The sequence below is a fragment of the Calidris pugnax genome, unplaced genomic scaffold (genome assembly GCF_001431845.1).
Source record: "Calidris pugnax isolate Ruff unplaced genomic scaffold, ASM143184v1 scaffold1156, whole genome shotgun sequence".
Taxonomy (NCBI): Eukaryota; Metazoa; Chordata; class Aves; order Charadriiformes; family Scolopacidae; genus Calidris; species Calidris pugnax.
Genome location: NW_015094503.1, coordinates 840925 through 853982, shown reverse-complemented (window position 1 = coordinate 853982; position 13058 = coordinate 840925). Strand labels below are relative to the sequence as shown.

At 45.4% G+C, this 13058-nt stretch overlaps 1 protein-coding gene across 2 annotated transcripts in view; it reads right to left on the bottom strand.

Annotated features, from left to right (window-relative positions):
• PAK2 (p21 protein (Cdc42/Rac)-activated kinase 2) overlaps nucleotides 1-13058 on the bottom strand; it is a 50904-nt gene that overhangs the window by 17634 nt on the left and 20212 nt on the right. For both annotated transcript variants that reach the window (XM_014963024.1, XM_014963025.1), the window contains 3 exons: nucleotides 8251-8461; nucleotides 1676-1776; nucleotides 339-489 (listed from right to left, as the gene is read on the bottom strand). In XM_014963024.1, the coding sequence (XP_014818510.1) occupies nucleotides 339-489; nucleotides 1676-1776; nucleotides 8251-8437 (439 nt within the window). In that variant the 5' untranslated portion in view covers nucleotides 8438-8461. The remainder of the gene's footprint in view (nucleotides 1-338; nucleotides 490-1675; nucleotides 1777-8250; nucleotides 8462-13058) is intronic.

Below are 13058 nucleotides of genomic sequence, written 5' to 3'. Positions count from 1 at the left end.
TTTTGGCCACAGACAGAGCAGCAAGGTCTCCAGCACAAAACCAATTCATCACAGTCTCAGAGACCCAGCTTCATAAACACAGACCGTTAAAGTTAATTTTGGCTGCTATTCTGAATTATCCAGCTCCATCTCTTCCCCTCTCCACTTAAAACAGGAAATAAACTGGACAACGCCAGTTTCCAGTAAGTTTTAAATCCATCTTCAAATATTTGTTCCTCCTTGAAAAGTAGCTTGCTCTTTCAGCGATTGAATCCGATTTATTATTCTGAAAGAGAGGAAGACTGTGTTCCAAATACCCAACTCCACTTCAATATGCCTTGCACGCACTGGAATCTCACCTGGAGCAGAAAAACTCAGATACTTCTGTTTTGCTGTGTCTTTGGAATCGTAGAATTTCAGCACATCTAGTACCGCCTGGGGGTTCTTCTTCTGTTCTAGCTTCGTGATATTTGAGGTCTGCAGCAACCGAGCCCATTGCTCTGGCATTCCCTGAAAAAAAATAGGCTATTTTGAGCATCCTTCTAGTATTTTAGAGATTTTTTTTAAAAAGGTGAACAAATTTCTTTATAAAATGTGTAACATGTACGTCCTTAAACACATGAACAAGTAGAATGATTTAATGGGGAGCCATATGTCCATAGGTGATACAACACACATCAAGCCACAGTTGAAATCCCTCCTGACAGCTCAGTATCTCAAGCACTCAGGGGCTCCAGCTCCCCGTGCCTACATGACACCACCTCTTCCAGGGGTATCAAAATGTGAAGAATCATAGAATCATAGAAGGGTTTGGACTGGAAGGGACCTTAAAGATCATTGAGTTCCACCCCCCTGCCCTGGGCAGGGACCCCTCCCACCAGCCCAGGTTGCTCCAAGCCCCCTCCAGCCTGGCCTTGAACCCCTCCAGGGATGGGGCAGCCACAGCTTCTCTGGCCAACCTGGGCCAGGCTCTCTCCACCCTCACCCCAAAGAAGTTCTTCCCCACATCTCAGCTCAACCTACCCTCTTCCAGCGTCAAACCCTTCCCCCTCCTCCCATTGCCCCCTCCCTGATCCAGAGTCCCTCCCCATCTCTCCTGGAGCCTCTGGAGGGACTGGAAGGGGCTCCAAGGTCTCCCTGGAGCCTTCTCTTCTCCAGGCTGAACACCACCATCTCCCTCAGCCCCCCCTCCCAGCAGAGGGGCTCCAGCCCTCCCAGCATCTCCGGGGCCTCCTCTGGCCCCACTCCAGCAGCTCCATGTCCTTCTGCTGTTGGTGGCCCCAGAGCTGGAGGCAGCACTGTGTGTGTGGGGGGGGTGTTTGTCTCCCCAGAGCTGGAGCAGAGGGCTTTCGGGACTGCCAGGACACATTGCTGGGGTGTGTTGACCTTCTTATCCACCTACATCCCCAAGTGCTCAACAGAACCAGTGTTACCCCCTAATGAAAGTAAACTGAAGAGGGTTTCCCAGGGAAGGCTCCCCCCAGGTGACACCAAGCACCACATCTGACATAGACACTGCAGAAGCACTAACAGGTCAGTCTCATCACTCTGCGCACTGTACAAATACACAGCAAAATTATTTCTTTGGCAAAATGGAGCAGAGTAGCTCACACTTCATTCTAAAACACCACAAGGGCTTCACTACAGCGCTGACCCACCGCTGTGTTCTGAGCAGCTTCAGGGCAGGTAAACTTACAGTGAACTCTCCAGTGACAGCATCGAAGCCAACGTGGATGGTGTGCTCAAAATCTGACGGCGGGGAGATTTCTGGCCTTTCTTTTTCCTTCTTCCTGCTTCCTGAAAAAGTAATTCAGAGATCTGCTGAGCAAAGGTTTAAAGTCTTATTATCTCCACTTAATATAATCAATCCAAACATTCCAACAGTTAGGATGAATGTAACCATCATTCTGTTCACTGGATGAAGGCCTTTGTACATGCAGCACAGTGGTTTGATATTTTCAAGTTGGTATAGACTTCTAAGAATCATCAACTCTTTCCATTCAAATAATTCAAACTACAGCAGCAATCAAATAAGGGATTCAGAGCACCTTGAGCTCTGTGGAGCATATGGGACCTAAACACATAAAATGTTTACAATGCAAAAGAGAACATTTTAATAAGGATTAAGAACAATCCCAAAGACAACTTCAGCTCAACCTCAAGTTCACCCTAAAGACAGTTAAAACTCAGTTGCCTCACTGCTTCAATTCAAGGTAATTAATGCAAACTAGGACTTCCTGTGATGAAGATAAGAGTTCATAGCCGCAGAACAATTACCTAATGTAAATTAAAAGAGGGGAAAAAAAAGAAAGCAAGCATAATAAGTACCAGAAGCAGGAACATGTAATGAGAAGGACCATGTGCACAATCCTGCCTAAGTTGAATTATATTTATAAGATGTTTTACAATGCCTGGGGCTTGGGGGATTTGATTTTGTTTGTTGTTGTTTTTGGGGTTTTTTTGGACAAAGAGAAAATAATTAAAATGGAAGACAATTTGTTATTACCTTGAAATATAAAATACACCATTCTGTTCCCTTTACTCAGAAAAGGCTGGGAGTAAAGTTGGGAGGGTTCAGGAACCTGTTCTCTTGTTCTTGCAAAAAAGTAAGGTAGAAACTCTCCAGGTAGAGAGACGATGCTCAAGGCCTGAACTCCTGTCCCTCTGCTGAAAGGCAGGGCCACAAAGCGTGGCCAACCTGATACCGAGAGAACCCCGTGTGTAATCCTGGGACGGTCCCTGGGCTCACAGAGCTGAATCAGCTGCATTTATTACAGTGTGCACAAAGGCAGCAAGAACACAACCCCAGGCAGTGCTACAGGCTGGGGGCAGGGTGGCTGGAGCTGCCCAGCAGAAAAGGACCTGGGGGTGTTGGTGGACAGCTGGCTGAACAGGAGCCAGCAGCGTGCCCAGGTGGCCACCAGCATCCTGGCCTGTGTCAGGACCAGCGTGGCCAGCAGGAGTAAGGCAGTGATGGTGCCTCTGGACTGGGCACTGGTGAGGCCTCACCTCGAGTACTGTGTCCAGTTTTGGGCCCCTCACCACAAAAAAAGACATTGAGGGGCTGGAGCAGGTCCAGAGAAGGGCAACGGAGCTGGTGAGGGGTCTGGAGAAGAAGTCATACGAGGAGAGGCTGAGGGAGCTGGGCATGCTTAGTTTGGAGAAGAGAAGGCTGAGGGGAGACCTCATTGCCCTCTACTACTCCCTGAAAGGAGGGTGTAGAGAGGTGGGGGTTGGCCTCTTCTCCCAAGTGAATAATGACAGGAGCAGAGGAAATGGTCTGAAGTTGGGGCAGGGGAGGTTTAGATTAGATATCAGGAAGAATTAAGTTACTGAGAGGGTGGTCAGGCACTGGAACAGCCTGCCCAGGGAGGTGGTGGAGTCACCATTCCTGGAGGTATTTAAGAAACATGTAGACATGGCTCTTCAGGGCATGCTCTAGTGCCTGAGATTGTTGGGTTGGGTGTTTTTTGTGTTTTTTTCGTTTTGTTTTTTTTTCTGTGTGTGTGTGTATGGTTGGACTCAATCTCAAAGGTCCCTTCCAACCATAAAGATTCTGTGATTCTGAAGAACACCCCAGTGCTCATCACCACCAAGGAAAGCAGCACACCATTTTGCCATCTAACCCCATTACCATTTTATGTCCAAAAAAAAAAAAAAAAAAAAGGGTTTTTTGTTTTGGGTTTAATATTTTTCCTAGAACTTTTTTTTTTTTTTTTTTTTTTTTTTTTTTTTTTTTTTTTTTTTTTTTTTAAAAAAAAAAAAAAAAAAAAAAAAAGGGTTTTTTGCTTTTGTTTCTTTGTTTTTAAATTCACTTCAAGTCATGTAGTTTGAGTAGAGAAAAAGAACATGGGGTAAGTGGAGATAGTGCTGCTCAGGGCCAGAGGATCCGTCTGAAATCCCCTCGCGCTGGCGGAGAGGAAGGACGGGGAGCCGAGGACAATACTTACAAACGAAAAGCCATGTGGGCTGCCTCCAGCTGAACAATGCAGTGGAAAGACACGGCTATTATAAACAGGATATCTTTAATATGGCTGCAGAGGTCAGAGCCAAAAAAGCAAGCGGACTGTCAAATGTTCTCATTAACATTGTTCGGTCACAGGACAGGAGAAACTTGCTTATGCGAAAATCTTTAAGGAAAGTACTGTTTCTTCCCAATCTCTTGCAGTTGTTTATGGGAAAGCAAGAGAGCGGGGTGGGGGGGAAAAAAAAACAACTTATATTCCTCAGGAAGGTTCCTGTTCGGGAGCACTTGACGTGAAGGGAGAAGAGAGGCTGGTGCTCAAACCTCCAGCATGTGCTGATGCACAAATAAACCCACTTCTTCCAAAAATACACACATCTCGTTAGTAGGGTAGGCAAGATGAAAAAAAATTCCTTCTCTGCCCTCAGGAGCAGCACTTCAAAGAAGCGCAAGCAGTGAGCTTCGGTCAAGAGGCAAGTCCCATGAGTCATCTGTTGGCAGGAGGTTCTCTATGCTCTGTGAACAAGGCCACCGTGGGGCCACGCTGCTTTTCCACCACCATCAGGTGTGCACCACGGCTCGGTATTTAAACAGGAACCCCTTCAGCAAAGGGCAAAGCTGGTTTCCAACAGCAAATGAATCTAAGACACAGACTCGGCCCCACAGAGATAGCAGCATCCAGGCCCCCTTCTGAAGACGCAGGTCCTTCAAAAGGATTCTGAATTGCTCTGGCTGATTAAGAAAGTGCCTCAAATACAGTTAGACTCTTCTCTTCTCAACTGAAGCCACAGGCACTCGGGAAAGGCGTCACCCAAGGTACTCCACACCCCCATCTCCAGGGACCCCGTGCTTCCCAACCGCCAACCTCCGGTGTTTCCAGCAGCCTGGTGCCTGTGGATCGGTGGCTCCTGATGTTACGCCCCAAGTTACCAGGCCAAAACCACACCAAAATGTGCCCTGGGCACATCACATGCACCGTCCTGGGTCCCACAGCGATGCCCCAGAGCAACTCCTTTAATAAGTTCTGCTCGAAGACAAACATTTCTTGGTTTAGGGGACCATTTTAAAGCCTTCCAAAAACACATGCAGGTTCTTTTTACTTCAGAAGTCTAGCCAAGGAAATTCATGGCAATTAAATACTCTAGTAAAAAGATGAGTATAACTTCATTTATGCTAAACAATGAAACTGAAGGGGAAAGGAGGAGGGCAGGGAAGCCCCTCTATGACTAGGTCATTAAATAACCCCTTCTAACTCTTATGATGACTTCAGCACAGAACCAGCTCAGACTTGGGGCAGAAACTCTGCATTTGCTAAACCTCATGGTCTGCAGCATGTTCCCCAAAGGACAGCACGGCCCCAACACCACCTCCTAAGCCAGAGAACCCCCCCCAGAGAGGACCCAGCGGGGACAGAGCTGTGGCAACAGAAAGGATGAAGCTGGCCAGGAGGGACCATCCGGAGATGATATGGACAGAGATCTGCTGAACAGACCCCGACAGCATTACCCAGTGACAGCTGTATTCACAGCAGCCTTGTGAACCTCCTGGTAAAGGCATCCCTCCATTTTCTGAAAAGGAGAATTTACCATTTTTGTAGTAATTTGGTAACTTTGGCACTGGCTGGAGAAATTTTTCCCATGAAAAACTTCTACCCCAGGCTGACAGACTGTTTTCCATACAGTCCCAATGTACTTTGAAAATCCAAGCAGGAAGTTAGTATTTCTGTAAAGCTGCTCAGCAGCAGAGTTTAAAAAACAATTAATTTTTTAAAATGGACATTTCTGGTGAGGTGCACCTCAACCATGCTAATGAATATAACAACTAACATCCTAATATTGTCATTTATATTCTGCTTACATTTGACAGCCAGTTTTGCAGTCTGGGGGACAAAAACCATTTTGTTGGTTGTTTACATTATTCTTGCTGCAGGTCAACCAATCAACAAGTTTTTTTCCAAATTAAAAAAAAAAGACAACTTTTGGATAGTTTCTTTAAGCTAGAGAATTTGCTTATTGTTTTTCCTAACCACGTTATCTTGCCATGCAGTAAAACCTTCTGCTTTTCTTCAGCAGGACATCACTTTAAATACTTTTTTGCATCTAAAAAACATAAACGGACACCGTTTTCTCTGGACTTTATTTTTCTCAGCAGAAATTATTTCTTCTTATTATTTTTGGTTTTCATCACCAAATACCAGTAGGTACGCAGACACATGCTAAACAATTACATAGATTAATTCTAATAGTTTTTGTACACATCAGTATTTACAGAGGGGTCTGAATAAGCTTAAGTAGTGGGACACCAAAGCAATTTCGGATGAGCCAATACAACTTTAGACAAGCCTTCAACCACCTCCTCAGCTATTTCAGCAATGAATCCACAGTCAAGATGGAAAGAGGAAACATCCAAGGAGAAGTGAAGACGCTATGAACCATTACAAAGCTGCCCAGCTGCACTGCACCCATTTGCATTCATAATTCATTTCACAACACAAGCAAGCCTTAACACAGCGTCACTAATGCAGAGCAAGGAAGATCCTCCTTCATGTGGGGTTTATGTTCTACTTCACTATCTCTCTGCAAAAAAGGGCCACAAATGCTCTGATGAGCAATTAACACAACAGCATAACAACAAGTGGTGCCATCCCAGTTCCTAAACCATTCTCCTAGTCTGAAGATGGACAGATTTGATCCTTCCAACCAGATTTTCTTGCAGCGCTCACCGCGACAATTTCTAGGCATTTCCTCCCACATCCAACCATATAATGTTAAAACACCAGTTTCTGCAGTATTTAAAGGCTAAACTAGAACCTTCCCTAAATAGGTGGCACTGCTGAAGGCACCCAGATTCAGCACCTTCACCAACCTCAGAGGCCTAGAGTCACTCTCTCAGGGTGCTGCCACCAACCTGTAGCTTCTCATGTTCTCCTTACCTCCTTAAGGCTCTTACTCGCGCCAGGAAGAGAGACTCCCCACTTCTGTTGCTGTAATCCAGCCGCGGACAGTTATTTCACAACAAGTGACCTTGTGAAATAACTATTCTGCTTCCAAAAGCTACACTGGCCAAATCTTTCCATCCTCTGAAAAGGAAAACACGCCCACCATTCAGAGCAGAAGCTCCGCCAGATCATGGAAAGCCAGATATTGGGAATGCCGGGAATCCTGCCTCTAGCGTGTGTCCCCAGGGTGAGGGGTGGCTGCAGAGGGACCACTCACACAACCCAGCAAGGCTGAAAAACAGCCCTGGGGAAAACGCTTCGCCAAGCAAATAAATAACCAGAGGAGCAAAGTCTCTTAAAACAATCCAACCTGGGCCAGCACAACTGAACCAGTCCTGCCCAGCACACCAGCTACCAGCAGGAAGAGAGGACATTAAGAGCAGCAGGGTCTTCCCCTTACACATCTTAATAGTAATCACAAAAATGCTAGCTGGTAGAGATTAACAAAATGCACAGCAGTTTCAGGTCATAAATCCCTGCGCAGTTTTACCATAGCAGATGTTAGAATGTATTTATATCTACACACCGTTTTGTTGTACAGGGATAAAAGCATCCTGGAGAACCCAGATCAGGGCTCCAGCGCTGGACATACATTCATCGTACAGAAAAGAGGACAGAGACAAAGCACAAATATAATCCAGTTCCATTACAGCAATTTTTTCTCAGAAATAATCCTCGTTTACAGCAATCCAGGTTTTTTCCCCCACTAGTGATTAATCCTAACAGTGCAGTTACATAGACAGAAGGACTTAATTTTTCCTCAATTCTTCATTCACACTGCACCCTCCCCACCATTTCTTCACTATGTTGTTTGATTTTTTTCCTTCAAATACCACAGAAATGGTCAACACAAAGTAACATCCAGAACAACCGGATGCTCAGTTTAAACTAGAAATCTGCATACAACGGTAAGTAATACGATACCCAGGAATCACAAATATTTGTTAGGGTTGTTTGGAAATGTGGGCAGCAAAGATGAGAAGCCAGATGAGAAGATGATGATGAACCACCACCTATTGCTTCTCATCTCTGCCCACTTCAAAGCGGGCAGCAGAGATGAGAAGCAATAGGTGGTCGTTCTTTTCTCAATGAGCTATTTAATTTTTTTTACTTAGCATTTCACCTTCACACATCCCAGTGCAAAGAGAAAAAGATCTCAGCTCATTGAACACATATATCCAACTTTCAGCACTTCCTCACATCCTCTACACTTGGGCAGGCTGGACTCAAACGTTTAAAGCGCTACCAAAACTTACAAGAAGAATAAAGGAATATAATGAGTAACCTCGGAAAACAAGAAGCATCTTACCTTTTTCAGTGTTAGAGAATATGGAGATGATTTTATTCCTAGGTTTTCTCTCTTCTGGTACAGAGGGCAGGGGTTTCAAGCTGTGGTTGGCAGACAACGGGTCTTTGCCCCCTGAGCTGAAGATAGTACTGCTCATCCGGACGGGAGGAGCTGGTGGCTTGTCTTCCACTATTCCGTGGCCAGACATGGTTCTCAATAGCTAGTGAAAGCACTGAAAGAGAAATATTTGTTTTAACATAGGAAGAGAGCATAAAAGACATAAATGTAGCATTTCTTTTGTTGGCCAAGAAGGGAAGGCGGTGTGAATCCAATTCTGAGGAGCAAGCACCACACTGGCAGACACTGATGGCTCCGCAAAGGAACCCATTCACTCATGCCTGCAGCAGCAGTTGTGGGACAGAACAACAAACTTTTCCAGTGATAAAACTAACCCAGTCAAGAAGAACAGTCACTTGTAATGGGAACCAATTCCCAGATCTGATTCACTACCTCTTCACACAAAGGTTGCGTACCCAAAAAAGGATCGGACATGTAAGGGCGCGCGTACAACATCTTTCAGGGGTAGCTCTTGCCCAAAGAGCTTCACACTCTAGAATCAAACACCTTTAAAAGCCTTAGGTGCTTCCCTTCTTGTCATTTATCAGACAAGATCTTGAAGAAAAAAAAAATAGTTTATGTTTAGAAGTCGTAATTCAGCAGACTGTCCAGATTAAGTGGTACTAAGAATATCTCTACCCAAATTATGCAGCCTATATTAAAGAACACAGGACTATGATTCACCAGGTGAGGTCCATTTCTGGATGAGGACTTGCTTTGCTTCACCACATTTGTAAAAAGAATATATGCTATCATCACAATCCTCTTCCAGTCCTTAACAAAAACATGAGAGAGAGCATGAACAGATAGCTGCTAAAGCTAAAACCACAGCACAATAAAGCATCTACATGACACATTCCAGAAAACCTGCACTGGCCTTTCCTTCCTCCCCATAATATCCCAAAGATTTTTCTCTGATCACCAAGAAACTGGCAGCCTCTCTGCTCCAGAGTAAATAGTACAGAAAAAAATTCACAGAAATGAGTTGGTGAAAAACAAACATGCCCCTCATTCCTCCACATGCTGAAATGATGAGCTACCTCTTTGGAACAGGAGGCAACCCATCTCCTCTGTGCTGACCTCCGCCTCCTCTCACAACAGTTTGGAAAATGAATGGCCTACTGGCATCTACCAGCTGCCCATCTTAGTCCCAAAGCAGGACTCAGTCCCAGCCACACCACTGGAGCAATCATGTCCAGAGGAGAGCCACCAAGCTGGTGAGGGATCTGGAGAACAAGTCATAGGAGAAGAGGCTGAGGGAACTGGGCATGCTTAGTTTGGAGAAGAAGAGACCAAGGGGAGACCTCATCGCCTTCTACAACTCCCTGAAAGGAGGGTGTAGAGAGGTGGGGGTTAGGCCTCTTCTCCCAATGGAATAATGACAGGAGCAGAAGAAATTGTCTGAAGTTGGGGCAGGGGAGGTTTAGATTAGATACCAGGAAGAATTACTTTGCTGAGAGGGTGGTCAGGCACTGGAACGGCCTGCCCAGGGAGGTGGTGGAGTCACCATCCCTGGAGGGATTTAAGAAACGTGTAGACGTGGCTCTTCAGGGCATGCTCTAGTGCCCGAGATTGTGGAGGCCTTTTATGTGTGTATGGTTGGACTCAGTGATCTCAGAGGTCATTTCCAACCATGAAGATTCTGTCTCAAAAGCATATAATGTTATCAGTGACGTTCAAAAGAGTCGAAATCATCCAATCCCAATTATCACTCCTTATTTCCAAAGTACAAATACTGTGCTATACAACAGCTCAGCACGACACATGCATCTTGCACAACATGGTCTTAGCAGCAGAACTAAAACCCACTGGATTGTCGTTCCTGATCATTGTGCTGGGTCTCCACTTGGAGGCTGATGGGGAACCTCGGTGAAGCCACACAGCACCCTCCCACACAAACCTGCCTTCGAGCCCTGCGCCCGATGGGGGAGCGATACATAGACCTGCAACACCAGAACGTGTCTGCAGGGATGCGGTTGTGACTCGGACTGCAATTCCCATCCTCCAGCAGTCCTCCAAACTCACTTACTGATTGCTCTTTCAGATGTTGCAAGTTATCGGCAGGATCTTTTGTATTTTCCAGTCTCTCTACACTGCAATATGGGGAAAAAATTAAGAACCCTGCAAGCTAGCAGCAGGTCTGAGCAGCCTACCCACAGGGATTTTAATTCCAATTGCTTTTCTAACAATACATATTGTTTGTATAAAGTGCGTGCCACCAGTTTGAGGTGTACAAATTTCTGGACTGACCCACCAAGTCAGATAGAGGGTACTCAAGGGTCCTGTTGAAGTTGTGCTTGGAATGACGGCAGCACAGGGGACCATAATCCATTTCACTTACTCTAATCAAATCTCAAGAGTAGGATATAGGGTCCTTAGCTATCTGAAAGGGACTAGTCGTTTAAAAGAAAGCACTCCTCCCTTTGAACAAAGAAATATAATCAGATGGCTAGATAAAGGAGCATATCACTAACTTTAACACCAAAACGATATAGTATGTGAAGAAAGCAACATCAGGAGCAGCCATTTTGTATTTTTATAAAGTAAACTCTATTATTTCCTCCATCTGTGCAGTTCTTTGAGCTGCAGGATAGTAGCAAGAGCAGGACAGAAGGGTAAACAACAGCTAACCTGCAGCTGAAACTGGACAAGAACAGGCTTGGCCCTCCAAGCCCATACTAATTCCCTGCAGGAGCCCAGTCACTGAATTCACAACGCTGTAACGAGGTATTTAGGTTGCAAATTTAAAAAAAAAAAAAACACAAACCAACATTTACTGCACTTTTATTTCCATATTTTTCAATAAGTTTCTCACCATAGTAAAAATTCTTGATTTTCAGTGACACAAGCAGCACAAGCTGGCTGATGGCTTAGTCAGTATTACAGCTTCTTGATCTGAAATGAATTATTCCTTAGCACCTCACGTGCTCAAGACACTGTTAAGCAGCAAGTTGGAAGTGAGGATATGGAAATCCAAACCTCATCTATTCCACAAGAAAATAGGTGTTTTAAACTGGCACAAGGGCATCTGTGCAGAGTAGTAGTATACACAGTAGTATAATTTCTGGGCGGCTGTTTCAAAGACCTTTGGTTAAAATAAACTGCTAGATCCAAAACTATTTTGCACAAAAGACCTTTTCAGTGCACAGCAGCTTTGAATTAATAGTTTAAAGAAATTACCACAGCTCCACTCACAACAGATCACTTCAGGAAATAGAAGTCTGATCCTTCACTCACCACCAGAAGTAAAAAAAAAAAAAAAAAAAATCATTTTTGTTCAGGTTCAAATCCAAACAGCCAGTCTCCCTCTGACAGCCGAGTGCAGAAAAAAAGAGCAGTTTCCCTCTCCTTTCTCCTTACCCTTTCTTCATTATGCAGGGAAAGTTTCCACAGCACCAGGAAGTCCTTTTGGAACTGCTGCAGAGGTTTGGCATTATGGGCAAGGACTGGAGGAGGGATAAAAAAAAAAAAAAAGAAAGAAAAAGAGCGCAAATACACCCTGAAGCTCCTTTTCTGCTCTCTGACTCCCCCCCGAAGAGGAAAAGGAGCCCGTTGATCTCGCAGCAGCTCGGCGTAACCACCATTACCCAGGAGGCTGCCGTGCTGCGTCACGGGCTCGCGCCGAGAGAGATGACAGAAGGAGCAAAGGTAATAGATGGGAGAGAACGTAATCAGGGGAAAGGGATTCACTTTCATCTTCACCAGTGAAGGCAATGCCAGTAATAATAATGTATTCAAGCACATCGGCAGCTCCCTCGCAATCAGTACTCACACTACATTTAATTACAAGAACTAGAAAGCCATGGAATGAACCACAGAGACAAGCTGTGAAGCTGCAAACAATACTTAACTACAGACTTGAGAGATGCGTTCCCAGCAGAGGACAGTGCTGTAAGACACTACACTCACACAATACACACAAAAAAAAGACATAAAAAGAGCTAAAAGCTTTTCTCCCAACAGTTCTGCCGCTCACTCCACAGAATATACTCACAGGTACCAGTGCTGGTGACCACAAGACTCTGAGTCTCCAGCATATGATACTACTCCCAATAGCTGTCCCCTCCTTTTGACAAAGGTTTCTTGCCCTGCACCAGGGCAGCAAAAATGACAATACTCTTTTCATCCTCGGCAGCCTTGGACACCATCATAACGTGAACTGCAGCAGCTGAGGAGCAAACGCCCTCTCTCCTCTGCTGCAGAGGCAGTAGCAAGCAGCCAGCCAGAGTCCGTGCTGTCCTGAGTCACTCCCCACCAACCCTGGGAAACCTGAACCAGGTTCCTCAGAAGTGCAACTCTTCTCTTTCCACCTTTGCCTGGTGAGGCTGAGGCCAGACCAGCAGAGGGAAGCTCCCCGTGTGGCTTAACCCACCCTCTTCCTCCCAGCCCCTGGAGAGACCTGCAGTGACCGACGTGCACGTGCGTTCAGAGTTTCATTTTTACGATGATGTTGCAGGAGTCAGTTCTGCTGATGGCCAGCTTTCTTCCTTTTGGGGAAGAAAAGGGGCCGATAACTTACAGCATCCCCAGGTCACAGAAGAGAGAGAGAGAGCAGTTCCTGTCACTGGTGGAAAACACCCAGAAACATAACCCTGACAGTGAGTAAAAGCTGGAAAGCAAAGTGAGAATTGGGCAGTGGTTTCAGAAGAACACCACACACTGCTGCAGTGTGTAAGTCTGAATGCTCTGGCTTGGGTTTTTTCCCCTCAATT